Here is a 14,642-nt window from a genome sequence, read left to right on the forward strand (position 1 = left end):
CACCGAGGAGGAGGCAAGGCCTTGAAGGTGGCAGGGCCTCGTGCCGAGAAGCACCTAAGAGGCTATTTTCCTGTCCTTAGGTGTGTTCACCTTCGCAACAATTAATGGACGTCGGAGGTAAAAAGCCCCTGGAAATGAGCTGAAAGCCACTGTTTACAGTGGTTTTCACCTTGACTTACCGGCCACCGTGTGATATCGGCTCCTCGCCGGGTGACCGTGAGATGGGAGCCAATATCGTATGTCACGCGGTGGCACCGTGTGAGTTGGCAGGTCTGCATAACCGTGCTCTAAATAGATTGACTTCTCAGTCCTTGCATGCCCTCAAGCTATAGACTAACAGGGGCTTGCACAGTAAGGATCTCCTTCTGAGGACTGGACCTTCACTTAATGTTGTTTCTCTTCTAGATTACGACGAGTGCACGCAGAATAAATCAAACTGCCAGCAGAACTGCATCAACATCTTCGGGGGCTTTAACTGCAGCTGCTGGGAGGGGTACAGAGTGAGCAGCGTAAACAGCTCGGAATGTGATGGTGAGTGGTCCCTTCTACCTTCAAATCTGAACATCTGCTGACTATAAGTTCTTTGATAGACAGATCTGTCTTATTTTAAATGTCGCATCACTGGCCAGACTCACCTATCGGCGCAACACAACTCTGATGAAAAAGTACCTGTTTGTCACTACACAGTTACCACTCACTATTGCACATTTTTCACGCCAAATTACCACCAGCCATACCACTGATGTTAAGGAGGCATTGTGTGGAAGTGTCGCAAGATGGTTTTTCCAAATCACTGGCATAGCGAAACCACATAACACTTTGTTAATTTTTCAACTAAACTCAAAATGTCTGCTAACTCTCATTTGTCTGGTATTTCACTCCATCTGTGCTTACCATGTTCAGGAAACTAGCTGATTTAAATGCAGAGCAATGTTCATCATGGAAATCCAATGTGAGAAGTTGCAGATAATTTGCTTCATTGTTTGTCCCATCAGATATTGATGAATGTGCGGAAACCTCCCCTTGCGCTGCAGCTGCCATTTGTACAAACAGCCCGGGTGGGTACTCCTGTGACTGCCCTGCGGGCTTCCGAGGAAATGCCACCTTCGTTTGCACAGGTAAGATTTTAATCAGGTATTCAGTCCCAACATCATTTCCCTGGATTCCCTTACTGCACAGACCCCTTCTCCCAATGTCTGCCTGCTTCTCTCTGCAAACACAGAGGTAAAGGGAGTTTATCCATATGTTCAAGGCCAGGTGGAACGGGTGGGGGGGCTGAATGCAGTGCTGGTGTTTAGGGGATCAAAGATGGCTCTCTTAACAAGATGTATTGGGCACCACTATAAAGCTCTTATACCAGAGAAATCAAAGCTATGATGACTTCTGGAGAAATTAGATTATTTCATGCCAGTCTGATGCCTCTGAAATTCCAATAAACCAGAGACAAGGACAGTCACGAGTCTGCACTACATGCAGTGCTTAACTTGAGTCAGTAGTTTCTCGTGCTCAGCAATGGTAGTTGATTTTCAGCAGCAGCTCTTTTGACAGCTCGCCACGTGGTGGTGCTGTATGTCCACTTTTCACATGAGTGCAACAATAGTTGTTTAATAATTCATTATACATTTAATATGAATAACACATACTGTGCATGCATCCTTTATAGCTTTGTGTGGCCTGGAATAGCCTGAAAGTGACGTCTAGTAGCTGTGGTGTCATTGGCAGCGCTGGCAAGAGATGCGGGTAGTACAGACTGGAGCGGCCTCCTGAGAAGGGCCCTGTCACTTAATTTTTTGCAAATTAAGCACTGACTACATGGCATGTCTTCTCCAGACATTAACACCTGTCTGATGCCCCTCGTGGCTCCTGCTAATTGATGATTACTTCGAATCCACTAAGGAGTGCTGTTGAGAACCTTCCTACTGGAAAGACTTTAGAACTTTCACATTCACGTAAGACTTTCATATACAGGCAATGTGTTGAGTCTGATATAGTGGTTGAAAAATCAGATCTAGGGCTCAATTAGTATACACTGTCACAATTAGCTTGATGTACTATTCACCCTCAAACACACCCCTAAGGCCATATTATAAACAGGATGCACTGTCCCTGTTTGCGCTGTGGTGTACCTTTTACAGGATGTCCGGGGTTCAAATATGGTCAGTGCTCGCTCTTATAGATAATGCACTGCCCCTCTGGGTAGACATACATCCTACAGCATTGAATTCTTATATATTCGCATGCTTGAATCATTCTCTGTTGTCAGGCTGGTAATCCTGGGTAATAAATAGCGGTAAACAATATTTAAATGCCTTAGCCTCAACAATAGCATTTGTTTATTTGCAAATACACCTAATTTAAACAATCTGAACTTCAGGCAACGTGATGGCGTCCTAACTCTCCTTCTCCCACTAGAGGCCATCATAGCCCAGATTTCTACTGCACATCTTGTGTAGGAGTCGCAAAGGAGAGCTATGCTCTAACCTCTCAGTTACCTTTACTTTTCAATTTTCTTGCTCAACCCGTCCACCCTTGGACTGAACAGCACTACATTCAACTATTGGAGTACTATAAGTATTTTTCTGATCGATACTTTGACCTGCAGATTTCTCATCTGTACTATCATCCCAGGCGTCAGCTGGATCCAGAAATGGCAAAGCTCTCACATCACCAGCAGGGGGCTCTGTCTCGACGCCAGACGTGGGGTCATATGATATCACCAAAGCCAGTTAGCGTCCACCCAGTGCAGTTCAGGAGACCCCTCTCTTCCACAGGATCTTCAACTTCACAGCCAGAGTTGGTCCACGTAGGGCCTACTGACTGTTCCTACTGACTCTGCTCCTGAATCTCAGCTAGACACGAGCTTTGAGTCTATTGAGTCAATGCCGGCTCCTGCCTTCCTGACTCTGATGCCGCAGCTCCCCGCACCGGGCACATGACCCAGCAGCCCCGTCAGGGATTAGGAAGGGTCTCAGTAAGGAAACTTCCCTGGCCAAGGCTACAAACTATCAATGAAATTCATTCCATTTTGAATATGCATGGCTCAGCAGCCCCATACTCCTTGACCTGACAGCAGTCTTTGATACCATCTCTAATTATATTTTGGTGGAAAGGATGGCAGGACCTGGGGTTGTTACAATAGTTCTCGTCATTTTTGCAGAATCAGAAGAGAAGCTAGATGTTTGGTAAAGTTCCAGGTTGTGGTGAACATCCCACAGGGCTCTGCCGAGAGCCCCAATTTATTTATTCTATATGTCACTCCACTGGCAAAACTGTATAAGGGCAATGGATATGGATTCTTGAATTATGCTCATGATACTTAGTAGATCCTGAGTTAAGACGGTGACCCGGATCACTTTTCAACGTGTATGACTGTATATCTGCCTGGATGAGAACAAACTTGTGTACCTTTATTGACGATAAAACCAAAGTCATTATCTTTGGCAGCCAGTCAGTGTCAAGCAATAAATTGTGGTCCGTCAAACTAGGCCCTCCATCACAAATGATCTGCAAAAAAGTTTGGGAATTTTACTTGACTCTAAGCTGTCTTTTCTCCCACATATGAACAAGGTGGTACCCATCACTATAGTACTGTTGAAAGTTATTTGGAAAATTTGGCCACTTCTCCCGCTGCCTCTAAAATAATCATGGTTCACACACTAACTCTGTCACATCTTGATTAAGGAAATATCCTGTTTTTAGGCCTCCCTAAATATGTAACAGAAAGCTACAAGTTGTGTAAAACCTTGCGGCTAGATTGGTATTAGGTCTCAGGTGCAAAATATTGGTCTGAGACAAGCTAAGTTAACTGCACTGTCTCCCTATATGAAGTAGGTGCTTATTTAAGGGTCTCTGTCTTTGCCATGTGGCACTCCATTATAAAAGAAAGACAACTATCGGGAAGATATATTTCATTGATATACACCAACCAAAACTATGAGGTGCTCCTCCTCCCTCCCATATTTTAACTAGCCATCCACAAGTTCAAGAAAACCAGCAACACAATGCCTATCTATGTTTTCAATCTAATTTGGTGTAGTTTAAAAAGGATCTTAAAACCTACCCATCTTCATATCTAATGTAGCATCTGATTGTGACTAGATCTCCTTCTCATTGCTGTGCAGAGTACCTTGAGCTCCAGGACACCTCTTCTTGAGATACTGCTGCTTTCTTTTTGTGCATTACAACTGAACAGCATAGCCAAATGGAAGGCAAGCTTGATAACCAACCTCATTTAATTCAACCCTATTTTTATAGATATTGACGAGTGTGCAGATACAAATTCCACCATCTGTCCGAAGAATTCTGTCTGCAATAATAGCATCGGCTCCTACAAATGTGACTGCTTTGTGGGGTACAATGGAACCAACTGCACAGGTGAGAAAACAACTACCAAGAAGCTATTTATTTTATTCGTTTGATTTCTCTTTTGAACATGAAGGTAAAATAATGTCATTTTGTGCTTTGAATGGCATCACCTGCATTGTGACAAGTGCATCATCCTCCTGTATATCTGGGCGTAGTACTGTAAACACCAAGCAGGAAGCTGCAACAATATTTCTCAAATACTTCTGAAGGAAGTGAAATTCGAAATAAGTGTGTAGCTGATCTGAAAAGCAATTATCTGCTCCAGTTTCCATTCTGTTAAAAAATGTTTTGATATTTGATAGAAAGTCCCCTTTTTTGCTTGGTCATCCCTATTTCTTGGCTTTTTTTAATCGCTGGTTTATAGACTGTGCACAGTGGGGCTCTGCTGCTCAGTGCCCAGTCTTTTTGCTCTGACCTCTAAAACATGTTAGGTTTGGCTGATAACTGATTGGTATATTTAACTCTCCTCCATGGCCATCATAAATGGTGTAGAAACTACATCAGTGGCACGGAAAGTTAAATGTCACCTGCGGACTGCAGCACTTATGGTGCCTTCCACTAGTCTGACAAAGAAAACATGTCTTCATGCCTACCAATGTAGCCCGACCGATGCAGTTTAAACCTGCTGTCCGACCTGTGAAAAAATCATTGTGACAGGGAAAACCCTTCCTTTCAAATATTAATGTGCCTCCCCTAGGCAGGTCTTGTAGTCCATAGAATGGGGCACAGAGTATATAAATGAGGGATATGTAGAAATTTGATGTTGGCATGCCCCTGCAGTGACAAGCCCCAAAAAGCTATTTCTACTGTGGGAGGTTCTGGCTGTCCTATGGGGAAATACCAGGGTTTGGAGAAGGAAGACTATTATGACAGAAACACTGAATTTCCTTCAGATGAAAAAGGCACACATCAGTCTTCTGTAAAACATCAAGATGATGGTTAGGAAGATGGCTGGCAATATGTTTAGGCACTTCTCATCACACAATGCAAGCACCAGAAAAGGAGATGAGACAGATGCCCCTTGCTTTAGTTAAAAACGTTCTCCTCATGCTGTCAGACTACCAAAGATGTTTTCCTAAAAAAAAGCTTCCGAAACCTACAACACCAATAGGTTCCAGACCACAGACAAGACCAAGGACATGACACACACCAGCGCACTTTCCACCTCCCAGTAAACAAGACTCCATCAATGCGCCATTCATTACTGGTGCAAGGCACGGATGATGACCAAGAGGACGTACAGATAGCAAATGCCCCCCAATATTCCAATATTCTGACTCTTAATGAAATGACTATGTGGCTACCACATCAGATGACACTATTTCCCTAGGAGTGGAATCTCCACTCAATGACATAAGGGGCTTCCACAATTTAACAGAAAGAGTGTCAAAAAGATTTGACTTACCATTAACAGCAAATGAGAATTACGGTTTCATTTATGAATTTAACGAACCTGCCGGAAAGGCTATTTAACAATCCCAGTAATCAATCACGTCTGGGCAAAAAGCCTAAAAATGATGAAGCCAGCAGCCACAGTTGTGGAAGTGATTCCATGCCTGAACAAAAAATACAAGGCACCAGGAAACATTCCTGTGAATCTCAGTGGTCATCACCAAGTTGACTCTGTTGTCATGCAAGTTGCCCAAATGCAGTCTAGAAATTGTCCATCACCCTGTGCAGCACGCTGGACAAGCAGGACAGAAGGCTAGATCGGATTGACAAACACATTTCTGCCACAGCAGCCACTTCCATCAGGGCCTCAAATGCTTTAACGATACTCACTGGATATGACCATCATATGTGGTTGAACATAGGTCCATACTTCGAGCATTTGCCAGATGATAAAAACCAGAGAGAAAGGTAGTTCTTCAGAAAGGAGAAAGAAAATTTTCTGCAGTTATTGATACGGCTATGGATATAACATCAATTGATTTCTGACAGCTAGTTGGAGCAGCTGTATTGCATAGGCAAGGTTAGCTATGAGCCACATTCTTTAGGCCTGAAGTGCAAAAATGATCCGAAGATCTGCCAATCAGCACACATTTCACACTTCCCCACCCAGGTCACCTGGCTCAAATTTCCACCATGATCAAGATGACACCAGGTAATAAGATTATAACCCATATACAAAGGTTCCCTAACAATTACCAGAAGATAGGATACTAGTTAGAGACCTGGGACTCATGCTTATAGACTCTTATAAATGTTTTCTGGAAAGTTAAACTGATCCTCCTGTTCAGCCTCCATGAATTCAAACTTCAACTTTGTCAAAACATCAAACGTGATCTTCAATAGTCACAGAGAGCTTTGAAAAGATTTAACTTACCAATGCCAACAAAAGATAAGGACTGCTTTTTATATGACTTTATAGAGTGTTCAGAAGAATCAATTAAAACACTTTCAATCATTGATCATGTTTGGTCCCAGGGTCTAAAATTTATGAAGAGCACATCTGCAATGGCTACGGTAATTGGTACGTTGGACAAACATATAAAGCAGCTGACAACACCCCAGTGTGTCTCCTTGGTCACCCCATGCAGATTTACTGGTGATGCAAGCAGCTGAATGATGATCAAGGAATCCAACATCTACAGGCTTTGCCTCCACCCAACAGAGAAAGAAGACGACTCAACATCAGCAAATGTTTTTCAGCTATGGCAGCCACATCAATCAGGGCAACTAACACAATGGCAATTCTTGCAAGATATGACCACCAAATACCGCCAGACGTTTGACTATTCCTTCTATTACTACATGATGATGAGGAAGCAGAAGCAGGAGCAATCTTGTCAGATGGAGAAAAAACGTCCTTGGCTATAATAGATACGACAATGGATATTGCTTCAACGGGATGCCAACAATTGGGTGGTGTTGAGGTACTACGTAGCCAAGGCTGGCTCCGTTGTACCTCCTTAAATCTCAGGTACAGAGTAAAATAACAGACATGCCTTGTGATGGGAAATCACCATTTAATAGGCATGTTGATGAAGCACATCTGGATATGAACACAGCACATTCCTTGGGAATCATGCAACACAGATGACCACAGCCCTTTTGTGGCGCACAAGAAAAGGGACAGTTTTCTTGTAGAGGAGGTTATCAACTAACAGATTTCAACTGAATCAATCAATCCAACAGCCATACTTGTAAGCCTACACGTAACAATATAGATCACCACTTCCAGCATCTTACCATAAGCAAACCTCTCAAAGAAGATCTAAAAATCGATCTCAAGGCAATAAACATTCAAAAAGGCAGTGAAATATAGGAAGTGACAGTTATGCCAAATCCCAGGATACTTGTAGGAGGAAGAATTTCAGATACAAACAATGTGCAGGTATAACATCCGACAGCTGGCTATTGGATCCTATATTCTTTCAAAAAACAATACCACCACCCAGAGGGCCCCACCAACATCTTCCTCTGTTAAAAGCCAAGATTTCCCAAATTTTGTATTCACAAAGTGTATGGTCCGGTAGGAGCTCATTTAAGAGAAAAACAACATCGACTTTTTACACACCTAGATGATGGTAAGTCATAGACAATTCATAAAAAAAACACAAAAAATCTGTCAATGAATTAAGGCTTACCTCAAAAGAAATCTAAACCTTTCAAGAGAAATACAGTTTCTGGGGGCAATTTTAGGTACAGTGCAACACAAGGCCTTTCCATTCAAACACAGAGTAGATAATCTTTCTGTGACGGCCAAGGCTTTAAAAAAGAAAAAACAAGTCACTATAAGAAACTTCAAATCCTTTTCAGGGATGATGTCCTCCTGCATCCCTTCAATCCCCCATTTCTACCTTCTCATGAGGCCCTTTCAAGAGGAACTCAACAAGCAATGGCTTCAGATGCGGGGATCTTTCAGTGATATGATGAAAGTGACAAGACAAGTGAAGCAGGTTTTACCATTTAGGTGTTACTGAACACGAAAATATCAACATGGGATTGTCACTTCTGCAAGAAATTGCTCAGTTCATCATAACCACAGATACCTCCTTAAAAGGGTGGGCGGCAAAACTGCAGGGACTAGCAATCAGTGGCAATGGTCTCCCAAGGGGACGAACTGCATAGCAAGACAATAAATATACTAAACTAGAATACAATAGCAGTGGGTCTAGGAGCCTTTATTCCAAGGTACTGATCTGAACAGACAATATACAGGCATGTTTTATATCAACAAACAAGGGCTATCATGTTCCCTAGAGGTATCCACAGAAGTACAGAAAACCATATCTAACAAAAAGAAGAACATCTAGCAGGAACTCCTGGGCCGAAGGCCTCAGCAGAACTCAAGTGTGTCCTGAGTGGGAGTTCCAGCAGCAACAAGTCAACAACATTTTTCATGCTGGGGCAAACCAAGTCTAGATCTGTTTGCGACCAACCTGAACCGTACATGCTGATACTAACCAGCAGGCCAACTTTCCTGGATGCTGAGGAAACGACTTTTCAATCAACTGTTCAGAAATCGATGCATATGCCTGTCTATGTCTTCCATGGATTCCAAGGGTGCTGGAAAATATGAAGAGAGAACAATGTTGTCTCGTACTAATAACTCCTTTGTGACCCAGACAGATTTTTGCTCACAGAGCAACTTCTTTCAGAACAAACCAGAATTCAGTTGAGACCATCACAGAACCTATTGGCACAATGCATTGGCTAAATACTTTATCTGGATCAGAACTCTCTGAGCTTGATGGCTTATCTCCTAAATCAAATTAATTCCACCTTCTAGATATACCGGAAGATTGCAGGAGGGGATTATCTATCTACAGCCCCATTAACAAACAAAACTTCAAACAATTCTGTTTGTGATTCGTTCATCATAGTTCATACCTAATATCATTTTTACCACATCAAACATTGCCATATCTATTGCATCTGAATCAGTCAGGTTTGATTCATGCATGGTTTAAAGTCCACATAACCACAAATATTTAGCAGCAGAAAATACTCACTCGACCATCGCTATGGTCAATGGCCCTTTAAGATTTTTTACAAATAAGTACCCCACTGGTCTAGTGGCATTTGAATGTAGTTTTAGTCCAACTAATGACGACTCTTTTTTTATCCAATCTACAAAGCAGAATTAAAATTCATTTCTTTGAAAGTGGCACTTTTATTAGTCCTTATATACACCAGGAGAGTTAGAGAAATACAGGCCTTTACAATCAAAAAGCCTTTTCGCCAGTTTAAAGATGATAAAGTGCTTCTAAAAAAACAAATCATCATTTTATACCTATAGTACCAATTGGTTTTCACTTGAACTAACCTATAATATTAAAAGCATATTTCCTGAATCTCTCCCAATGCAGCAGAATGAGTACTTCATACTTTGCACTCTAACAATGTGTCTAAAATTCTATATCAACAGTACTAAGACCTGATTTAGATACTGGTGGACGGGTTACTCTGTCACAACGGTGACGGATATCCCATCTGTCAAAACTGAATCCCATTATTTCCTATGGGATTTAGATTTCGGCAGATGGGATATCAGTCACCTTTGTGATGCAGATACCCATCTGCCAATGTCTAAATCAGGCCCTAAATCTTTCCGACAATTCAATCAATTATTAGTGTTCTATGGCTGTCTGCAAAGAGGACAACTGCAGTCAAAACAAGGAATAGCTTGTTAGCTTTCTCCAGCCACGTTCTACTGCCATATTAACTGAGAAAATTTCTGAGGAAATGTCAAATGACATTAAATAAGAAGTGTGTCTACCTCACAGCCCTATTCACTGGCGTTCCAAGGCTGACATTTGCAGAGTAGCCACATGGAAAAGCGGACACACACATACTCACCGATGATGTCTGGAATCCATATTTAACAGAGATATAGTGGTAGGACAAGCAGTGCTACATCATCTTTTTTAATACAGTGAGTCTGTTTCTCTCCTCTGTTTTTCTCTCACCATTTACTATTGTCTGTATAAAACATATAACTGCTTTCTACTCAGATTCAAGTATGTAAATCTATGAAAGATCCAATACTGGAGAAAGCAAAAGTTACTTATCTGTAACTGAAGTATTGGTAAATTGACTCCATGACTCCATGTCCTATGCAGAGTGCAAGGCAATGACCCCCAAAAGCTACCCGAGACTGGGCCATGAAACTTTTGGCTGTTCGTCACATGGCTTCACACGGCTCCAGGTCGCATTAGCGTGGAAGGGCTTAGGACTGCTTCTGTAGTCGCTCGCATCGGTCCTTGTCCTATTCCAGGATATTCTGGTAAGTCCCACCAGAAGAAGTCCAAGAAGTTGAAGCACTCTTCAACTTTTCCGCATCACTCCCATTATTTTGGATGATGGGAGGAAATGATGCCACAAATCTTGACCCTGCTTGCAGATGGTTCCTGTGCAGCCAGCGTGGCAAATTAAGTCTGCTCCATACAACCTCAAATTTCTCAGAGCCGGAACAACCCTCGCCCAATGGCGAGGATTGCTTGAGCACATAAATAAAGGACACTGTTTTAAAGGGATGGCCACAGGTCGCACGGGTACTCTTAAAAGTAGAAGTCAGGGCCCTCACACACCCACTGGGTGGCATGCTTGTACGCAGGAATAGATTCATCCTCGCAGATGTGAATCTATTCCTGCGTACAACCACAGCACACATTCAAAAAGATCTCTGGCAAAGAGCCCCCTAGAGGGGCCCATTGGACATTGCAGCGCCAGCCCGACGAGGAGCAGGCCCTATGATGAAGCATGACATCCCAGTAGGTGTGTGAAGACCCTTTATTTATGTTTAACTAACCATGGGAGGATGCGCACTGGACCACTTTGAAATCTCTATGTCCCGCCACATACTACAGAGAATGTTATGAGGCCATGAGCTTCATTTTTGGGCGGTCAAACCTGTCTGGAGCAAATGGGAGATGGCAGATAGACATGATGCAGTTGCAGCTAGTTTTCCAAAAATTTGAAGCAACCTCCCTTGACTTCTTTGTCACTCCAAACCCTGCCAAATGACAACTATACGCTTGCAGGTGGTGGTTTGCAGGGACTCGTGGAGATGTCTTTGGGCTCCATGGTCAGAAATCACTTGGTCAAAAATCTCTTGATAAGATTTGATTACGCCCTCTCACTGATCCCGGGAGGAAGTAATCTGAAAACTAAAGGGAGAGCCGTGGAAGCTGATCCTTAAAGCTGCAGCTTCGGCAAAGCAGTTTTGCTTCAAGGTTCTGTGGGACCTTTTGGTGGATGTCCTGATTCACTTCAAGGTAGACCCTAATGTTCTAACCAATGATTAGGGTCAGGATTTGCATCACAATTGACAATTGGTTCACCTGGCCGCTACCAGACTTAGAAATTGGATGTCTTAACATCCTGTCTGAATATCAAACCACCCAAACGGCATCAAAAGCTTTTTCTACAATGTAGACATCCTCCCTGACATGGAAAAGACTTTGCTTTTGGGTATCAAATCATAATTGATATAAATTGATCGTGAGTCCACAAAAGAGTTTGCCTTATTTAATACATCTGGATTTATTTACACCTTCATCCATGTTCATTAGGCCGCAGTGTTGAGCTATCACAGGATCTCAAAGGCACAATCTCTTTTCTCCACTAAAGTATTGAAGCAGTTTATGAGGGGCTTAGTTCTAACCTTCTAATCAATAGCAAAGTAAACTACAGTCTGGAATGCTCAATAGAATTGCATTCAGGTGCTGTCAGGGAAGAAGAACTTTCTTTTAGCCATCATATCAGTGATAAGAGTAACAGATCCAAGAGCTCTCTTTCCTGGTTCCATAAATTAAGTCTAAAAGGTCTTGAGTGACATCTGCAACAAACCTTCATGTTATGCATGAGGTACCATCATTCTTTCATTTAGAAAAATAAATCCTTCTGCCAACTTTCTTTGTACAATGAATCAATGTGGCTGAGTGAGACCTGTGCTCAATAATCTTGAAATGCTGCCTGAAATTCAACATTGTCCAACGTAGGGGCACCCTATAATCCACAGAACAAGGGTAATACAAATACCATCAAACAGGTGTTCAGCTAGGACTTCCTCAGATGGGAAAACAAGTTATGGTAATGGATAACACATTAAACAAAATTGAACAAAGATGCAAGCAAAATCACATACGTATCCACCTTCAGGCATGTTTATAGTTTTCTTTGTATTCAAAATTCTCTTTACCTTTGGAAAATGGTGAGACTGATTCGGCGGTGTAGGTGCTCCAAAGTGATGGCGCAGTGCAAAGGTGATGGGCATAAAACAAAAAGTAATATGTACAATTTCAACAAAACAAGGAGGCAGCCTCGGTTTTGAATTAATAAACACAAATATAAGTTTGTAGTATTTCACTGTCCAACAATCAATGAACGTGTGTTGCCTCGATCCTATGGCTACGTTTTAACACCTATTTGGAAAGAATAGTCCTGAGTCTTCATCATGACATATAATTGGTAGACACCTAGACCTATGTTATTCAGGTCCAATAAAAAATTAAATTCTGTAATTCTCAGCCTTGATTGTTATTGTACTCCCTGAGGCCTAGTACACATCTAAGGGGATAAATTTGCACCACATGTGCATCAGGAAGTCACTGCAAGCTCACGACTGTGCTAAAAGGTTCCCGTGCACATGGATGCCTCCCAATGAAAGACAATCAAAGACCTTTAAAAAGTCAGACCAGCTCTTTGCATTATATGAAAAAGGAGCAGCCTTATCTAAGCAAGGACTAGCCCAGTGGAAATCCTCATGCATCACCTTTGGCCACAGAAAGTCCAGCAGACTTCTCAGAAGCAATGTATGAGCTCACACCTCTACAGGCATGGCTGCCAGGCTGCACCCATTGCTAGGGTCCTGAATGCTGACATTTGTAACGCATCCACATAGACTTCTATGCACACGTTAGCAAAGCATTACTGCCTCAACGACCAGAAGACATCTGAGACAGCAATGAGACAAGTGTCACTATGCAACCTCTTTAATTGATGGGAGCCTTATTACTAGTTCTTTATTGTACTTGTTTCACTGTTAGTGCTATGTTAATCATTATTTAAGCTTGTGGATCTATGAATGATCCAAATTTAATTAAGATAAAGTTGCTTACCTGTTCTCGCACATTGGTACCTTCCGTACATTGACACGTGACCCACCAACCTCCCTGGTAAAGAGCCTTTTCTCTGTACGGTAAGTTTAATAGCTGCAAACATCTGAGCAGATCAGCCTCTGTGTGGAGTTGGTTCGCTGGCTCCATTCATCTTACTGGCCAGATTTCATGTCACATAATGAGTTGAATGAGCCACATGTGGCAGGTTAAAAGTTATTGGAGTGTTTGGGAACACTGCTTTGTTAACAATAACTACTGGGCATTCCCAACTTCACGACGGGGATTATTTAAGCATGGAAATGTATGAATGATCCCAAAAGTGAAGAACTATAGTTACTGATAAGTACATTTTTCTGCTTCATTAATAACACTGTGCCAGTTCTAGTGACATTCAAAGACTATTTAAATGTCTTCCTTTTTGCAGATATTGATGAATGTGCTTCTAGCTCAACTACTTGCCCCATAACTTCTGAGTGCATCAACAACATGGGCTCTTTTACATGCCAGTGCAAGGAAGGATATGATGGAGAGAAATGCACAGACATAGATGAGTGTGCAACTAATCAAGACAACTGTCACAATGATGCCTTCTGCAACAACACAGATGGGTCCTTCACCTGCACATGCAGGCCTGGTTTCACTGGAAATGGAACTGATTGTCAAGGTGAGGCCTTAAAATGGTTTTAAGTGTTAGTGCTTTTGTAGCTACCACAAGCTATGAGTTTGGGTGTTCTCAGCCAGTGGCTGGGTTTGAAACACCATCATTTAGTGAAGTAAGTGAAGTTAAAAATGTGTACTTAGGAAAAAGAAAATCAGGTGAACACATCCAGTTGCACACCTCATGATATAAAATGGTGTACCATCAAAAAATACTTTCTTATTGTTTCCTATCAATAAATAAAGCAACTCAGCATCAATTTCTCCATCTATAAATAAAGCAATGCAGCATCAATTTCACATATTAAAAAAATAATAACATAAAAAAGCCACTCTGTGTAACAACTACCACAAAGTCCAACTTTCCACTCCCGATATGGAAGACATCTTGTAAACACTTGTGATTATTACATTTAAGTCGCCACTTATTATGTCTTACTAAGAACTTTCCAATTGTGCCAAATCTAGATATTTTTCTTAGCGGTTCTAGCCTTCCTTCTCTACCTTGAGACAGCAACTGTGTACTGTAGGAAGCTAACTTTTTATGTAGTG

General features: G+C 41.9%; 1 protein-coding gene across 5 annotated transcripts in view; it reads left to right on the top strand.

The window, feature by feature from the left end:
- Positions 1-14,642, top strand: part of LOC138265246 (mucin-4-like) — a 422,755-nt gene that overhangs the window by 181,266 nt on the left and 226,847 nt on the right. For all 5 annotated transcript variants that reach the window (XM_069212831.1, XM_069212835.1, XM_069212833.1 and 2 more), the window contains exons 44-47: positions 406-531; positions 996-1,118; positions 4,255-4,374; positions 13,858-14,097. In XM_069212831.1, coding sequence (XP_069068932.1) covers positions 406-531; positions 996-1,118; positions 4,255-4,374; positions 13,858-14,097 — 609 coding nt within the window. The remainder of the gene's footprint in view (positions 1-405; positions 532-995; positions 1,119-4,254; positions 4,375-13,857; positions 14,098-14,642) is intronic.

The sequence above is a fragment of the Pleurodeles waltl genome, chromosome 11, assembly GCF_031143425.1.
Source record: "Pleurodeles waltl isolate 20211129_DDA chromosome 11, aPleWal1.hap1.20221129, whole genome shotgun sequence".
NCBI classification, from domain to species: Eukaryota; Metazoa; Chordata; class Amphibia; order Caudata; family Salamandridae; genus Pleurodeles; species Pleurodeles waltl.